Genomic DNA, 14593 nt, shown 5'->3' with positions numbered 1-14593 from the left:
GAAAAAAGGGAAAAAGCAAACGGAGAAAAGGGAAAATGAGAAAAGGAAAAAGAAAAAAAGGTAAAAGGAGAAAGAAAAAGTAAAGATAAAGAGTTAAAAACAAAAAAGAAAAAGGAAACGGGAAGAGGAAAAAGGAAGAGGAAAAGGAAACGGAAACAGGAAGGGGAAACGGAAAAGGAAGTGGGAAAGGGAAGAGTAAAAAGGAAGAGGAAAAGGGAAGATAAAAAGAAGAGGAAACAGAAAAGGAAATGGAAAAGGAAGAAGAAAAGGGAAGAGGAAACAGGAAAAGAGAAAAAGGAAATGGGAAGAGGAAAAAGGAAGAGAAAAGAAAAAGGAAAAGGAGAAAGGAGAAAGGAGGAAGGAAGGAAGGAAGGAAGGAAGGAAGGAAGGAAGGAGAAAACTAATTAATTAATTAATGGATTGACAGAAGGGTTAAATGGCTGAGAAGACAAGAAGAGGAGGAATTCTGCCATAAGGAGAAGCCAAGGCCTGGCCTCCAGCCCAGGTTTCCCCACGAAGGAAGGAAGGAAGGAAGGAAGGAAGGAAGGGAGGAAGGAAGGAAGGAAGGAAGGAAGGAAGGAAGGAAGGAAGGAAGGAAGGAAGGAAGGAAGGAAGGAAGGAAGGAAGGAAGGAGAAAACTAATTAATTAATTAATGGATTGACAGAAGGGTTAAATGGCTGAGAAGACAAGAAGAGGAGGAATTCTGCCATAAGGAGAAGCCAAGGCCTGGCCTCCAGCCCAGGTTTCCCCACGCAGCCATCCCCAGCCCTGGGGCATGAGGAGGGGGCGTTTGGGGCCCTGTCTGCCCCTGTTCGGCCGTGCTCCAGATGGGGTTTGGTGTCCGTACACCCCAGCCGTGTTTCCATGGCTCTGCCTCCACCTCACCCAGTGCTTTGATCTCAGGGCGTAGCGACTGCAGCTGAAGAGAGACAGGAGATAAGGAATACAACACAAACTGGCTGCTGCAATCGCTTAAAGGACAGAATGAGAGCTGCCTTACCCCCATAACCTTTAATTGAATAAAAAAAGATAGTGGGTTATTAGTAAACCCCTTTTTCCAGGAAACTATTAGCCTCTCAACCTTCTATTTCCTTGTGGGTCATGTATCTCCTCATACATGTTCAATTCTAATAGTTGCCGTTTGTTCTCCTCCCGGCTTAGCAGTGAGATAGAATGATTTGAAGTTATAAAACAATATTCCATCTCCTCCTATGTTAAAACTAGGAATATTTCAGGGGGCTATCTTTTCAAATAGATATTGGCAATTCTGTGCTTGTTTGGAGGAGAAACAAAGTGCCCGGGACTGGTGAAACTAATGGAAAAAAACCTGAGAGAGTAAACACCATAAATAAAAGAACCCCCAGACAAAGGGACAACGCCGTCAAGTGGATTAAACACAAAACTGGGAGGATTTGGCCGGGTTTCAGCTCTCCTTCCAGTGCAACGTGACCTTGAGCACCTCACCCAGCTCTCCTGTTCGTTAATACAATGACAAAACCCAAACCAGCAGCATTCGCTGTCTGCCAGCCCCGAGGGCTGCTCCAATTCAAACTCCAGTTGCTCAAAACAGAGCTGGTGAGGGCTGCAATCGGTGATTTTTCCATCCTTATCCTATACTGGGCCTTGAGACAGCCCATAAATCTGCTTATACTTTTCATTACATCAGAAATGTTCACTGTACTTTATACCTCAGGCTGGCCAGGAAGAAAATTGTAGCCATTTTTTTTTTCCCATAGGTTTATTGAAAGAAAAATTCATGGCAAAGGTTTATAATGGTAAATATATACATATATACACACACACTCACACATATATATATATTTCCAAAAGAACTACCTGGAAAATCTGACAGACACATGGAAATGCTGCCAACATGCATCTGAGTAAGCTTCCCCATCAGCTCTGCAAAGCAACTGATATGATGGCAATCTCCTTTGGCCACTTGGGGCTGCCAAATGGAGCGGTGTCCTGGCCTTGGGGTCTAGAAAAGATGATAGTAATAATAGTAATGGTAATGGTAATGGTAATAGTAATAGTAGTAGTAGTAGTAATAGTAGTAATAGTAGTAATAGTAGTAATAATAGTAATACTGATATTAATAATAATAATAAGAAGAAATAATATGATATGATATGGTATGGCATGGTATGGTATGATACTATAACATAATATACTGTAACATAATGTAACATAATATAACACAATGTAATATAATATAACATATAGTCTATATGATGAAATAACATAACATAACATAACATAACATAACATAACATAACGTGATATAATGTGATATATGATACTGTAAGATATCATATGATATTATATGACATGACATGACATAACATAGCAATACGATATGATATAATACAATACGATACCAGACAATATAATACAATGTAATGTAATATAATACAATACAATATAATACAAGATATGATACAATACGATACTATACGATACGATACGATATGATATGATATGATGTGATATTTAACTCAGTCTCTACCTGCCCCTCGTTGGCTGAAGCAGAATCTGAATTCCTTTCTAGCCCAGACTCCCGGCACCGCTGAGCAGTTCTGAGCTCCCTCAGCAGATGGTGGTGCTGCACTGCTCATCTTCAGCAGATATTTAGAAAGCGATTTCCAGGCCCAGCCTTTCAATTCTTAGCTCATGAAACGTGTTTAAAGGCTTCAACTCCTGCTCAGATGCACACCCAGGGAGTTCCTTGGTAGGATGCACTCTTCTCACGTTATTTGCAATAGCTTTTGGCCATGGAGAAGCTGGGCAAATGGCCTCAGTGGCAGATTTATGTGCCAACAGAAAAAAGGTGAGTATGTTTAGGGTTTGTTTTCTTTCTCTGCAGTAAATCTCTGTATCCTGAATGAATGATGGTATCAGTTTGGGTTTAAAAAGGGAAATCAAAAGCAAAGTGTCAAAAGTTTAAGAAAATAGAAGTGATGGAAGAAAAGAGATCACATTTTCAATGGTATTTGCAGTCCCTTCAGACCTGCTGATAGCCAGGGGAGAGGTAAAATTCTCCCATATCTCTCAGAAACCATGGCCAGCAAATCCTGTCCTTAAAAATATTTCCATCCACTATGAATGCTTATCCTCACAGTTACAGCTTTGGAAATCCTGAAAAGCTGATCCACGTCATGGACAAGGCATCTTTTCAGCATCCCATGGACCAGCCCACAGCCTGAGACTCAGCATCCTAAATATTTCTCTTTTACTTTAAAGGACGAGCGCTCTTGCAGTTCATTTTCCTCTCAACACTACAAACATTCAGCACAGGAAGGAAAAGCCTCCCTGAGGAGGGATGCTTTGGGGGGAGCTCCTCGTACCACATCCCGCGGGAGAAGCAGCGACTCCAGCGCTGCCCGATTTGGGGATTGCTGGAGATGTAGCTCTGGTCTCTCCCTTTGCAGATAGCAAAGCCAGGCAGATCTCCCCACACAGACCCCAGCTGCTGTGTTTCGGGCTGTGTATCATGCTGAAGCCTCTCCCACCCACGCGGTGAATCCATCCCCACTTGACGGCTGACGCATCTCCTTCACCATGAACACACAGCGGCAGCAACACGCACCAAACCCACGCACCAGCACCCGCTGCCAACATCCATGGGTTCAACCCGGTAAACACCCATGGATACAGTCCATGGTGATGGGCGAACATGTGCAGGGGGAGCAGGGGTGAACGACTGATGCCATAACCCTCTTTTGTCAAGTTTCATAAGCTCCCTAAGTTTGGGACTTAACCAAAAATCCCTGGGGTGCTGCAGGTCTCTTTGGTGAAATTTGCCTAGTTTTACCTCAATGCAGAGCCAGAGTTGGAATGAGAGCAGTCAAGGACAAGCAGCAGGAGAACAGCCATCAGTTGCTAGAGAGTAGTCCAAACCCTAAACTGTTATGTATTTAAAAACACAGTTCCCAGGGCCATTTAACGATGCCAGCCTTGCCTTCTGGTGATGAATCCATTCGCTGCCACCCGTAACCAGCCACCGACGGGGCAGAGCAGCCTCCCCCCATGGGGTACAGGGCTGTGCAGTCCCAGGGCACCGTGCTCAGACCCAGGCAAGAGTTAAGCAAGAGATAAGCACTGATGAGAGCCTGGAGAGCCAGACAAACCCTCCTGCCCCCCTCCTGCAGCCCACCCCTGGTCCTGCTCTGACGCAGAGGGAGCTGCAGGGCTGCACGAACCTTGTTTGAGGTTCCAATTACATCTCCATGGAAGAGGGACGCTCATATCCTCTGCTGATAAAAAAAAGGCAGTCATAAATTCCCCGGGAGTGGTGGCTGTGGACCACACCACCACCCGCAGCACCAGCGGCTCCTCGCACCACGATGGGCTCCGGGGTGAGGGTTTGCTTTCCTCTGCTCCACACAACAGGTTTGCATTGAGGGTTTGCAGCTTGAGAGGTAAGTTTACATGTCTTTAGTGTTTGTGCTCCCTTACTCCTTTCTCTAATTTATATCTATATATCTATATCTATATATCTTCTCTTGCCTTAATTCTATTATTTGGCATTTACCTGAAGGTCTGGTGAGAAACCATCCCTGTTTCCCAAGTTGCTGACCTGTGTGGCACTCACATTCAATAAGAGAGGGTTTGCTTTTTAATATTAAAAATTGATAAATATCATTGGCTGGGATGTCAGGAAACCACAGGATTATTGGAAAGAGACAGCTTGAACTCAGCCCTTATTCTCTGAAGTGCCTAAGAGCCATGAGAACACAAATGGCTAATGGTTGGGTTGGTTTAGTGCAAATTTCTGATTGATATTTCCAGCGTGACCTAGCAAGCAATCTTCTCTCAGCTCCGCTGAAGCCCTGATCTTAATCACATATGTTAGGCTTTTAAGTCCCGTATCTTGCCATGACATTTCAGTTAGGTCAAATGAAAAGACATGTAAGGTAAATTAATTTCCTTTGAGACCTAATTTAATCTCCAAAGAACAAACATGTAATAAAAGCTGTAGAGATTACCACAGATAAGCTACCAGCTTGATCTGTTCTTTGAGTCTTTGGAAGAAGACTTAAATGATGCCCTGAAGCAGGTACAAGATGTCTCTGGAGAGGCAGAAACGGGTTCAAGCGCGCTCCATCTGCAACTTTAAATGCAAGCGTGATTAAAAACACAGTATTTGATAGCAAAGCTGGTGGTCCCAGCTCCGAGGAAGAGCATCCAGGTTTTGGAAATGGAGCTTTCGGAGGACACAGACACTGAGCGGCCGCAGGAGCTGCTTTTTTGGGATGAGCTGTGGGAGGTTGTAACACCGAGCGTTTTCTTTAAAGGTTATAGGAGCCCTTCAGCCCTGAAGAGCAGGACCCAGAGGGACTCGGCCTGAGCTCCAGGCTCTCGGCCATGGCCCCGGCTGCCGAACGCGGGCCCTGGCGCTGGCTGGCGGCGGGCAGGGCGTCGCGGAGGCTGGTGCTGGTGGTGGTGTTCGTGGCGCTGCTGCTGGACAACATGCTGCTGACCGTCGTGGGTACGGACGTGGCTCTCGCTGTGCTCGCCGGGTGCTGCCTCGGGGTTTCGGCTCCTCGGTTGGTCTCCAGTCAACGCCAATGAGGTCCCTGCACAGGGAGAGCCGTGGGGTGGGCTGGGTGCTGGGAGCCTGTAGGACATCCAGCCAGCACCATTCAGTTCAGCTGCATGCCGAGCCAGAACACAGAGTAAAATCGCTAATTAATCCCTTCCTTGGCTTTTCTTCCAGTACCGATCGTCCCCACCTTCCTTTACACAACTGAATATGAAGGCACCAACGGCTCCACTGCCTCAACCCGGGCTGAGCCAGCTCCTCCAGCCCTGAACCCTCCTTTCTTCTCCACGTTCTCCTATTTTGACAACACCACGGTGGCTGCCTCGGGCTCCATCAGCGCTGTGGGGCTGGTGAATGGGACACAGAGCAGCCCCCTACCAGAGACCCCCACCAGCAGCCCCCCACCACCGAGCGGCTGCCTGGAGGGCGAGGAGTTCCTCACCAACGAAAACGTCCGTGTGGGGCTGCTCTTTGCCTCCAAGGCTCTCGTGCAGCTGGTGGTGAACCCGTCCGTGGGTCTCCTAACCAACAGGTAGGGAAAAGCCTTGGCTTTGTATGGGAACAGGCAGGTCCTACCCGCTGCTATCACCATCAGCTGGGCAGCGGGGGGCTGCACTGCACATGAGCAGCCCCTGCAATCACCCAATTACAGCAACCTGTGGGGAAAATAGCAAGGGAGGATGAATGCATCAAAATAAGCATGAATTTCACCTTTCCTAAAAGCCTACAAATGGCTTGCGAGTTTATATTACAACATAAGCCTCGCTAATGCTCCCCTCAGGTGCAGACAGATGCTCTTTAATGCCAGCAACCATCAAATAAACAAACAAATATTCCCACTCGCTATGGATGTGATGTTGTTGTTCAGGTTTTCTGTCCCTGAGTTTTAATTTGCCTTTGTCTTTAGCAGAAATGTGTGCGGGGTGCTGGGCTCGTCTGGGTTTGGTCTGGGTGGGCTCTACAGCATTTTCTGTGGCACTGGATGCTTCAGGAGACGCTCACCAGCCCACAGAGATGTGTGCTAAGGCTGGGCAGCCGGACCAGCCCTCAGGCTGGAATGGGCAATGGGGAATCCTTTCTTTTACCCCTTAGGATCGGATACCACATCCCCATGTTCATAGGGTTCATCATCATGTTCGTCTCCACAGTCAGTGAGTATTGCTCCCCCTCCAGACACAGCAGCATGGCAGAAAATGCTTTGGTCAGTGCCTGCCCTGCTGTCTCCATGCAGGAGAAGAGAGCAACCAGTCCAGAAATGGGTGACAATAAAGGGCAAGCAGCCCCCTGTCCCCTCCAGCACCCAAACTGGTGCAGGTTGAGGCTGCTGTTGCCCTCTCAGGGTTTTATTGCTCAGCCCCTGGTCTTGCCTGACCCTGTCTCTCTCCTTCCTCTGCAGTGTTTGCCTTCTCAGGCACCTACACCCTGCTCTTCATCGCCCGCGCCCTCCAAGGCATCGGGTCGTCCTTCTCATCCGTCGCAGGTAAATATTTTGGCTGTATCAGCCAGCACACCGATAAATCCCACCCAAAACCCAGGCTGCTTTCAGAGAGCAGCCCCCCCACCATGGCCTCATGTGGTCCCCACTCTCTCTCTGCCCCCAGGCCTGGGCATGCTGGCTTCCGTCTACACGGACGACTTCGAGAGGGGCAACGCGATGGGGATCGCTCTTGGAGGCTTGGCCTTGGGTGTGCTGAGTAAGGAAACTTTGCTCCCAACGGGGTTTACAGCAGTGGCAGCTCCAGAGCTTTTTTTGGCCACCACCTATGGCTTCCAGTTGCCCGGTGCCACCCCATGGGCATGGCTGCCCTGTCCCCTTCCCTCCCTCTGCTCACCCATGGCCACTGCCCGCTGGGTCTGACACCATCTCCAACACAACCCAACACCCACTGGGGGCTTCAGGGACAAGCGTTGGGGGTGGTGGCACTGCCACTGTGTGACACAGCCTTTCCCTTGCAGTTGGGGCTCCCTTTGGGAGCGTGATGAACGAATTTGTGGGGAAATCATCTCCATTCCTGGTCCTGGCGTTCCTCGCGCTCTTGGATGGAGGTGAGAAGCCAAATGGTTTCATTCTACCAAAAAAAAGCACAATAAAATGTTTAAGTGTAGATATTCTGGGGAGAAACTCCCAGGGCTCGTGTGAAGGAAGAGGCAGATTAATACGACACGGATGATACCAGCAGCACCCGTTATTCAGTTATTGCTAAATCCTATGTTTCCCACCGCCAGATGCGTGACACAGCGATACGGTACGAATTAGTGCCTCATTACTTAATAAACCCCTTGATTGCTTTAATGGCTTGAGCAGCGCACTCAGCAAAGCTCTTTGAACCGCGAGTTCTTTGCGGAAGGCGCGCTCGCCTGCAGCCTCTTCACCGCGCCACAAAGGAATCCGACTTTGCCAGCAGAAACGGTGAGCCCTGCTCTTTCTCCGATAGCGGCATTAGAGATGCAGGCCACGGGAGCCTTCAGAGCGCAGCAGCAAAGTTACAGATAGCAGAACTCTGCGTTTTTAGTGGGAGGCATTAAGCTAATTAAATTACAGCCACAGTTACCATCTTTGCCTAGATGTAACGCACGACATCTTTAATGAAGCGTGTAAGAGCTTTCGGGAAATGAAACGGAGGTGCCATACATATGAAACTTCCTTATTTCTTCTCTAATCCTATTCTTTTCCGCGTCTCGTTCCTGTCACGCTCCAGTTGTGGCTCCCCAGCAGGCAGCTTGAGGGCGAGCATTTGCATATCTGACTGCTCCACAGGTTGCCAAAAACCCTGCAAGGCGGCCCATTTCGGGGGTTTTTGCTGCTCCCTCCCGTGGGAGCAGGGCTGGGAGCCACCTCTCCCCTTCACCACTCAAACCACGTCCCCAAACGCAGTTCCTGCACCCCTGCTGATGCAAGGGGCTGGGGAAATGTGGGCTGAAGCGATGCCATCCCCTGAATTAAGCTAACATCAGTGTTTTCTTCCCAGCTTTGCAGCTCTGCATCCTGCAGCCCTCTAAGATCTGCCCTGAGGTGAGTACAGACCGGGTGCTGTGAAGGGCGCGGGCGCTCGCAGGCACCCAGCGAGGATGGGGTGCGGATGCAGGCGCAGCTTTCGGTCGATGTAACCCCCCTTTGCCACCCCGCAGAGCACCAAGGGCACCCCAGTGCTCACCCTGCTGCGAGACCCCTACATCCTCATCGCTGCAGGTAAAGGCGGTGCTCGTGCACCTTTACCTCCTAATTCAAGAGGTGATGCTTGTGCCTGCTCGAAACGGCCAAAGAAGGTGGTAAAACAGAGCATTTCACCCTTTTTTCTCCCCATCAGGAGCCCTCTGCTTCTCCAACATGGGGGTGGCCATGCTGGAGCCCACCCTGCCCATCTGGATGATGCAGACCATGTGCTCCCCGAAATGGCAGCTAGGTGGGTGCCGTGCTTTGCAGCCTCCTCTCCTCAGCAGCCGCTCGGTACAATTCAGCTTGAACCAGCCCTGCTTTGGCACTGCGAGAGGCATTGAATAATCTCTTGTATCACTCTGCAAAGGAAGAAAACACATGATACCCTCACCCGCACCGAGCGAGCGATCCCCAGCTGCGTGTTGCTCCAATTTCAGCTGGAAACATCCTTGGCGGTCGCTCTACAATGCGCTCTGCTCCATTATTGCACAAATTGTATAGAATCAGGCTCCCCGCAAGAGCGATAACGGCAGAGGAAAGGCTGCTGGGCGCAGGGGAAGCCTGTTGGATCCCGACTTCTGCAGGGCAGATAATGGCACCGTGCTGGGCTGCAATCGTGGCGGCCAGATGGGTTTTGCAGAGGCAGCTCGGGGTAAAACAAGGCCGTTTAGAGAGTCCCGGGCAGGACAGGGTGGTACGTGGTAATTACCAGCTGCCTGGCAAATGGGATGTGGAGATAAAATTGTCTGTGCTCGCTACAGAAATGAAAACTAATTGCTACAAAACCCAATTGGCTGAGGAATGACCCGGGGGGTGCCCCCGGCTGCACTTAAGTCCCAAATTGAATTGGAGCCTGGGAGCAGGAGGGCTGAGAGCTCCTAATCGAGTTACCCTCTGTCAGGCAGCAGCATCCATCCAGATAAGAGTCCACGATGCCTCATGAGCAGGGGTAAAGCAGTGGGGACAAGGGACAGCGTGGCTGTGACCACAAATGCCACAGCCTGAGGCTGCTTCCGTCACCACTGAGCTCAAGGGGGACCTCTGAGGCGACTTAGCAGGACCCAGAGGCCAGCAGACATCAAATAAAAGCCCAAATATATGCACTAGATTTGCAGATACCTGAGATTTGAGAGCAGCTGGGGTTTAGACACAGTACAGCTGCAAGCCACCCATCTCACCAGCTATTACCAACTCCAGGGGCTTCTTTATCTGCAGGCTTCAGTTTGCTCAATCTCGTAATTCTGGAGAAAAAAATCACCCCAAAATCAAAGTGAAGAGCTTGGACTAAAGCTGCAGGATTAACCGTGCTCTGTAGCTGTTAGAGAGGAGAGAAAATTAAACACAACTCAGTGTGTTTCAATAAGGAAGTTGTCTTAGCGAGATGGAGCTGATCAGTTTTGTTTAGAGCTGGCGGGAGAGTATATTAAAAATAAACAACAGGTACATCAGCAATCAGTGCAAATATTTAATTAACTACATAATGATCCCCAAGCTTTCTACTTAAGCCGTTATTTTATTCCTCTTTACTTAGTAAGTGAGAAGCAGAAGGCAAGGGGAGGAAGGTGGAAGAGGAGGAGACGACGACAGGAGAGGAGGACGAGGTTATTGAGGCAGAGGGGACAGAAAAGTTCTGTATTTAGCACAAAAATCACATCACAAAAATCACTCACCTGGATCTTGTGGGTAAACTGTGCCTCAGTTTCCCTGGTGACACAGAGTGGGTGCTGTACATTAGTTCCTGATAGTCTCCAAATGAGAGCAGCAGTCAGTTTCTGCAAATCCCTGTATTTCTGGGGGGATGACACAGGCTTTTTTAATTCTCTCCCCCTCAGGGATGGCGTTCCTCCCCGCCAGCATTTCCTACCTCATCGGCACCAACCTCTTCGGGATTCTGGCTAACAAAATGGGCCGGTAAGAGGCACGCGAGAGATCTCAGCTCAGCCCAGCCCAGCCCTGTGCTTTTGGTGTGAATTTCAGTTGTGGTGAGAAAATACCCACCCTGTCCTAACTGTGTCCTCACTGCAGGTGGCTGTGCTCCCTGATCGGCATGGCCGTGGTGGGAATCAGTCTCCTGTGTGTAAGTAATTTGGAGATCTTTCTGTAAGGGTGATATGGGCGATAGAATTGCATCTGGAATATTGTGTCCAGTTCTGGGCCCCTCAGTTCAAGAAGGACAGGAACTGCTGGAGAGAGTCCAGCGTAGGGCTACAAAGATGATGGAGGGAGTGGAGCATCTCCCTTCTGAGGAGCGGCTGAGGGAGCTGGGGCTCTTTAGTTTGCAGAAGAGGAGACTGAGGGGAGACCTCATTCATGTTTAGAAATATTTAAAGGGTGAGTGTCACGAGGATGGAGCCAGGCTCTTCTCGGTGACAAACAATGATAGGACAAGGGGTAACGGACACAAACTGGAACACAGGAGGTTCCACTGAAATTGGAGAAGAAACTTCTTCTCAGTGAGGGTGACAGAGCCCTGGCCCAGGCTGCCCAGAGAGGTTGTGGAGTCTCCTTCTCTGCAGACATTCAAAACCCGCCTGGACGCCTTCCTGTGTAACCTCATCTGGGTGTTCCTGCTCCAGCAGGGGGATTGGACTGGATGAGCTTTGGAGGTCCCTTCCAATCCCTAACGGTCTGGGATTCTGGGATCCTGTGATTCTGTGATAGTCCACGTTCACAGTCAGGAAATATTCAGTTTGCACGTGTTATATTAAATATTCACACATATTAAATACTGTGCACATGTGTATGGGTTTCATGGATCTGTGTTAATCCTCACACCTCAGAGAGCTCTCCTGGCCCCGTTCACGTGTCCTCTTCTCTCTTCTCTGTCCTCTCAAAGGTACCCCTGGCCAAAAGCATTTACGGGCTGATCGGCCCGAACGGCGGCCTTGGCTTTGCCATAGGTAAGGCAGACTAAGCTGTGGGTGCCACGCAGCTCTCACACCGCCCTGGGAGACGGCGATGTCTGACCGGGTCCCTCTTGCTTTGGGCAGGAATGGTGGACTCCTCGATGATGCCCATCATGGGTTACCTCGTGGACCTCCGCCACACCTCGGTCTACGGCAACGTCTACGCCATAGCCGACATCGCCTTCTGCACGGGCTTTGCGATTGGTACGGATGAGCTCTCGTCCGTGGGATGAGACCCCCTCCAAGGGTCCCTCTCTGGAAAGGTGCCTTTTGCTCTCTGTCACCTCAGCCTTTCTAAATTTTGGCGTTTGCAGGTCCGTCCACAGGCGGCGCGATCGTTCGAGCTGTCGGGTTCCCCTGGCTGATGGTCATCATTGGGGTTATCAACATCGCTTACGCTCCTCTCTGCTGGTACCTGCGCAACCCTCCCGCTAAGGAGGAGAAGATCGTGAGTCTAAGTAGACTTTATTCCCTTAAAGTACAGGGCATGAATAATCCAGAGATTTGGGGCAAAAAATTTTGAAGCATCTCCCTTATGTGGAAAGGCTGAGGGAGCTGGGGCTCTTTAGTTTGCAGAAGAGGAGACTGAGGGGAGACCTCATTCATGTTTAGAAATATTTCAAGGGTGAGTGTCACGAGGATGGAGCCAGGCTCTTCTCGGTGACAAACAATGATAGGACAAGGGGGAACGGACACAAACTGGAACACAGGAGGTTCCACTTCAATTGGAGAAGAAACTTCTCAGTGAGGGTGACAGAGCACTGGCCCAGGCTGCCCAGAGAGGTTGTGGAGTCTCCTTCTCTGCAGACATTCAAAACCCGCCTGGACGCCTTCCTGTGTAACCTCATCTGGGTGTTCCTGCTCCAGCAGGGGGATTGGACTGGATGAGCTTTGGAGGTCCCTTCCAATCCCTAACGGTCTGGGATTCTGTGACAATTAGAATAAGTTTGTCAGGGATTTTGTCTTCCCTTTTGGGCTCTTCTCTGTCTTCGAAACAGGGACAAAACACTCAGACAATAAAACCAGCAAAGTTTGGAGCTATGGTCCTTTCCCCAAGTTGCACTGGTATCTCTGGGCAAAAGCTGTTGGCTCTCTCTCCCATTAACTGTTCAAATGAATCCCCATTTCCACTAAAGCCTGATTTCTTCTCTCCTTGACCCAGGCAATCCTAAGCCAGGAGTGCCCCATGCAACCCAAAAGCTACAGCGCTCCGAAAACCCTGCGCGCTTTCCCTCTCGCAGACGACAGCGACGTGGAGGCGGACGGCGCAGAATAGCGAGTACAGGGATGCGTGCCCTGCTTCAGCGCTCTATCATGTTTACAGAACATGGATGTATTACCCCAAAAAATAACCCCAAATCCCCAGGACTTGCAGAAAAGGATGGACACAGGCTGGGCTGCTGCCCGTGCAATCCACAGCCAGCACCATCCATCTGCGGCACTGCCAATACAGACATCACCACGCTGCCAACGTGCTCCTCAGAAAACAGCTTAGAAAAAACTCCAAAGCATTCATTGCTGTCTCAGTGTAGCTTTATGTGCTGTGCTATTTATGTGCTACTTACGGCTGCTTGAGTGTCTCTTCCACCATCCATTCAATTAATTCGTTTATTTGAAGAACTGTAAGAAATTCAGGTAGAAGCAAGGCTGATCAGAGTTGTGGACACAGACCCCTTCTGTGTTATTCCTAAGGGAATAACAGAGCGTTTTCAAAGTCTCCACCTCTCAGTCGAGACAGGGTAACGGGCTGTGTTTGTGCTCCTGGCCCATCGCAATGAGAAGCGCAGCAGATCGATTTAATTGCCCTTTTGCAATTTCCTGGCCGCAAGCTCAGAATGAGAGAGAGAGAGAGAGAGAGAGAGCAGCTGCGCCGTTTACAATAATTATTGAGTATAATGGCCTTTGAAAGTACAGAAAAGAGAGAGTGATGTAATAAGAGGCAGCGAATTAATGTTATTAATACCATTGAAAATTCCTGTGATCTCATTTTTTCCAATGAAACCTCAGACCGACAACTTCTCTGGCTCCGGCCGTTCACACAAACCCATTTCTGTGCGGCTGTGCAACGCGCGGCCACTTCACTCGCCCAGAAGGAACAGATGATTCACTGCTCCTCGGCCTCAGCTGCACGACGGGGATGCGTCTGCCAGCAGGGAAACGGGAGGATAACAACAACTTGTCGAGATTCGGTACCTGGTGACTCATTCCCAAAGGTCACAGATGGTTATTGTCAGGGAATGCCACCTCCACGGCGGGCCCGGTGCCCCTCGCTTCGCACACACGAGATGAAATGATATTTCTTGGCTGGCTGGAAATGACTAATGCAAAGCCTGTTCTCAAAACCTGGTTATTTTTATCTTCCACCTGTTTGCCCACTTTGCCAAGAATACGAGGAAAAACGTGGCCGTGATGGGAGGAAAAAATGTGAGCCCTTCTATTAGGGGCTCCATTCACAGCTCCCAGTCAGGTATTAACCCTAAACTGGTCTGTGACTGGTTGCTCTGGAAATCCACCCCTGTGAGCATCACCCTGCGAGGTGGGCAGACCCCCAGACACCTCACCCTATAGCACCTCGCTGTCCACAGCCACAGCTCAGGCTCCTCCCTGCAGCACTGGCAGCTCTTTTTAATTAATAAATCAGTTGCAGTGTAAATGACGTTGATGGAGCGTCTCTACTCCGAGCGAAGAATTAGGTTGTAAGCTTTGCATCCATCTGATATTTTTTTCCCCACCTTGCTGCAAGAATTAATCGAATTGAGTGCATTAACAGCGACATACACAGGTACCGCTAGCTCTGCAGTTTGGGGACACACAGGGAGACAAGGGGGTGGGTCTTGGTAGCTGTGGAGGGAAGTTTTTCCCCATTTAAGGAGAGAATCTGCAAACAAATGCTTCCCTCGCAGTTTCAGTGTAAAATTAAGCCGTGTGGGTCCGCATGGGGAGCTGAGGATACCGTTGTCCCCTCTGCCACCACGGCGGCTGCC

At 49.6% G+C, this 14593-nt stretch overlaps 1 protein-coding gene across 1 annotated transcript; it reads left to right on the top strand.

The window, feature by feature from the left end:
- The first annotated feature begins 3323 nt into the window (after positions 1–3323).
- On the top strand, positions 3324–12885 carry SLC18A1 (solute carrier family 18 (vesicular monoamine transporter), member 1). Its single transcript, XM_010185359.1, has 16 exons — positions 3324–3346; positions 5398–5492; positions 5721–6078; positions 6639–6697; positions 6943–7026; positions 7148–7240; positions 7503–7592; positions 8516–8559; positions 8676–8736; positions 8855–8950; positions 10536–10614; positions 10729–10780; positions 11540–11603; positions 11694–11813; positions 11924–12057; positions 12772–12885. The coding sequence occupies exons 1-16, from the start codon at positions 3324–3326 to the stop codon at positions 12883–12885; spliced, it is 1566 nt and encodes a 521-aa protein (XP_010183661.1).
- The last annotated feature ends 1708 nt before the right edge of the window (positions 12886–14593 follow it).

Source organism: Mesitornis unicolor, unplaced genomic scaffold (genome assembly GCF_000695765.1).
Source record: "Mesitornis unicolor isolate BGI_N332 unplaced genomic scaffold, ASM69576v1 scaffold45355, whole genome shotgun sequence".
NCBI lineage: Eukaryota > Metazoa > Chordata > Aves > Mesitornithiformes > Mesitornithidae > Mesitornis > Mesitornis unicolor.
The sequence above is the reverse complement of the archived record's forward strand: the minus strand, read 5'-3'. Positions and strand labels throughout refer to the sequence as shown.

Bases quoted from the DNA above. Each gene is read 5' to 3' on its own strand.
- SLC18A1 (XM_010185359.1), top strand. From the start codon at position 3,324: ATGCTTTGGGGGGAGCTCCTCGT. The intron at 8,951-10,535 runs GTGGGTGCCGTG...TCTCCCCCTCAG, and splicing joins CTCCCCGAAATGGCAGCTAG to GGATGGCGTTCCTCCCCGCC. The intron at 10,781-11,539 runs GTAAGTAATTTG...GTCCTCTCAAAG, and splicing joins TGGGAATCAGTCTCCTGTGT to GTACCCCTGGCCAAAAGCAT.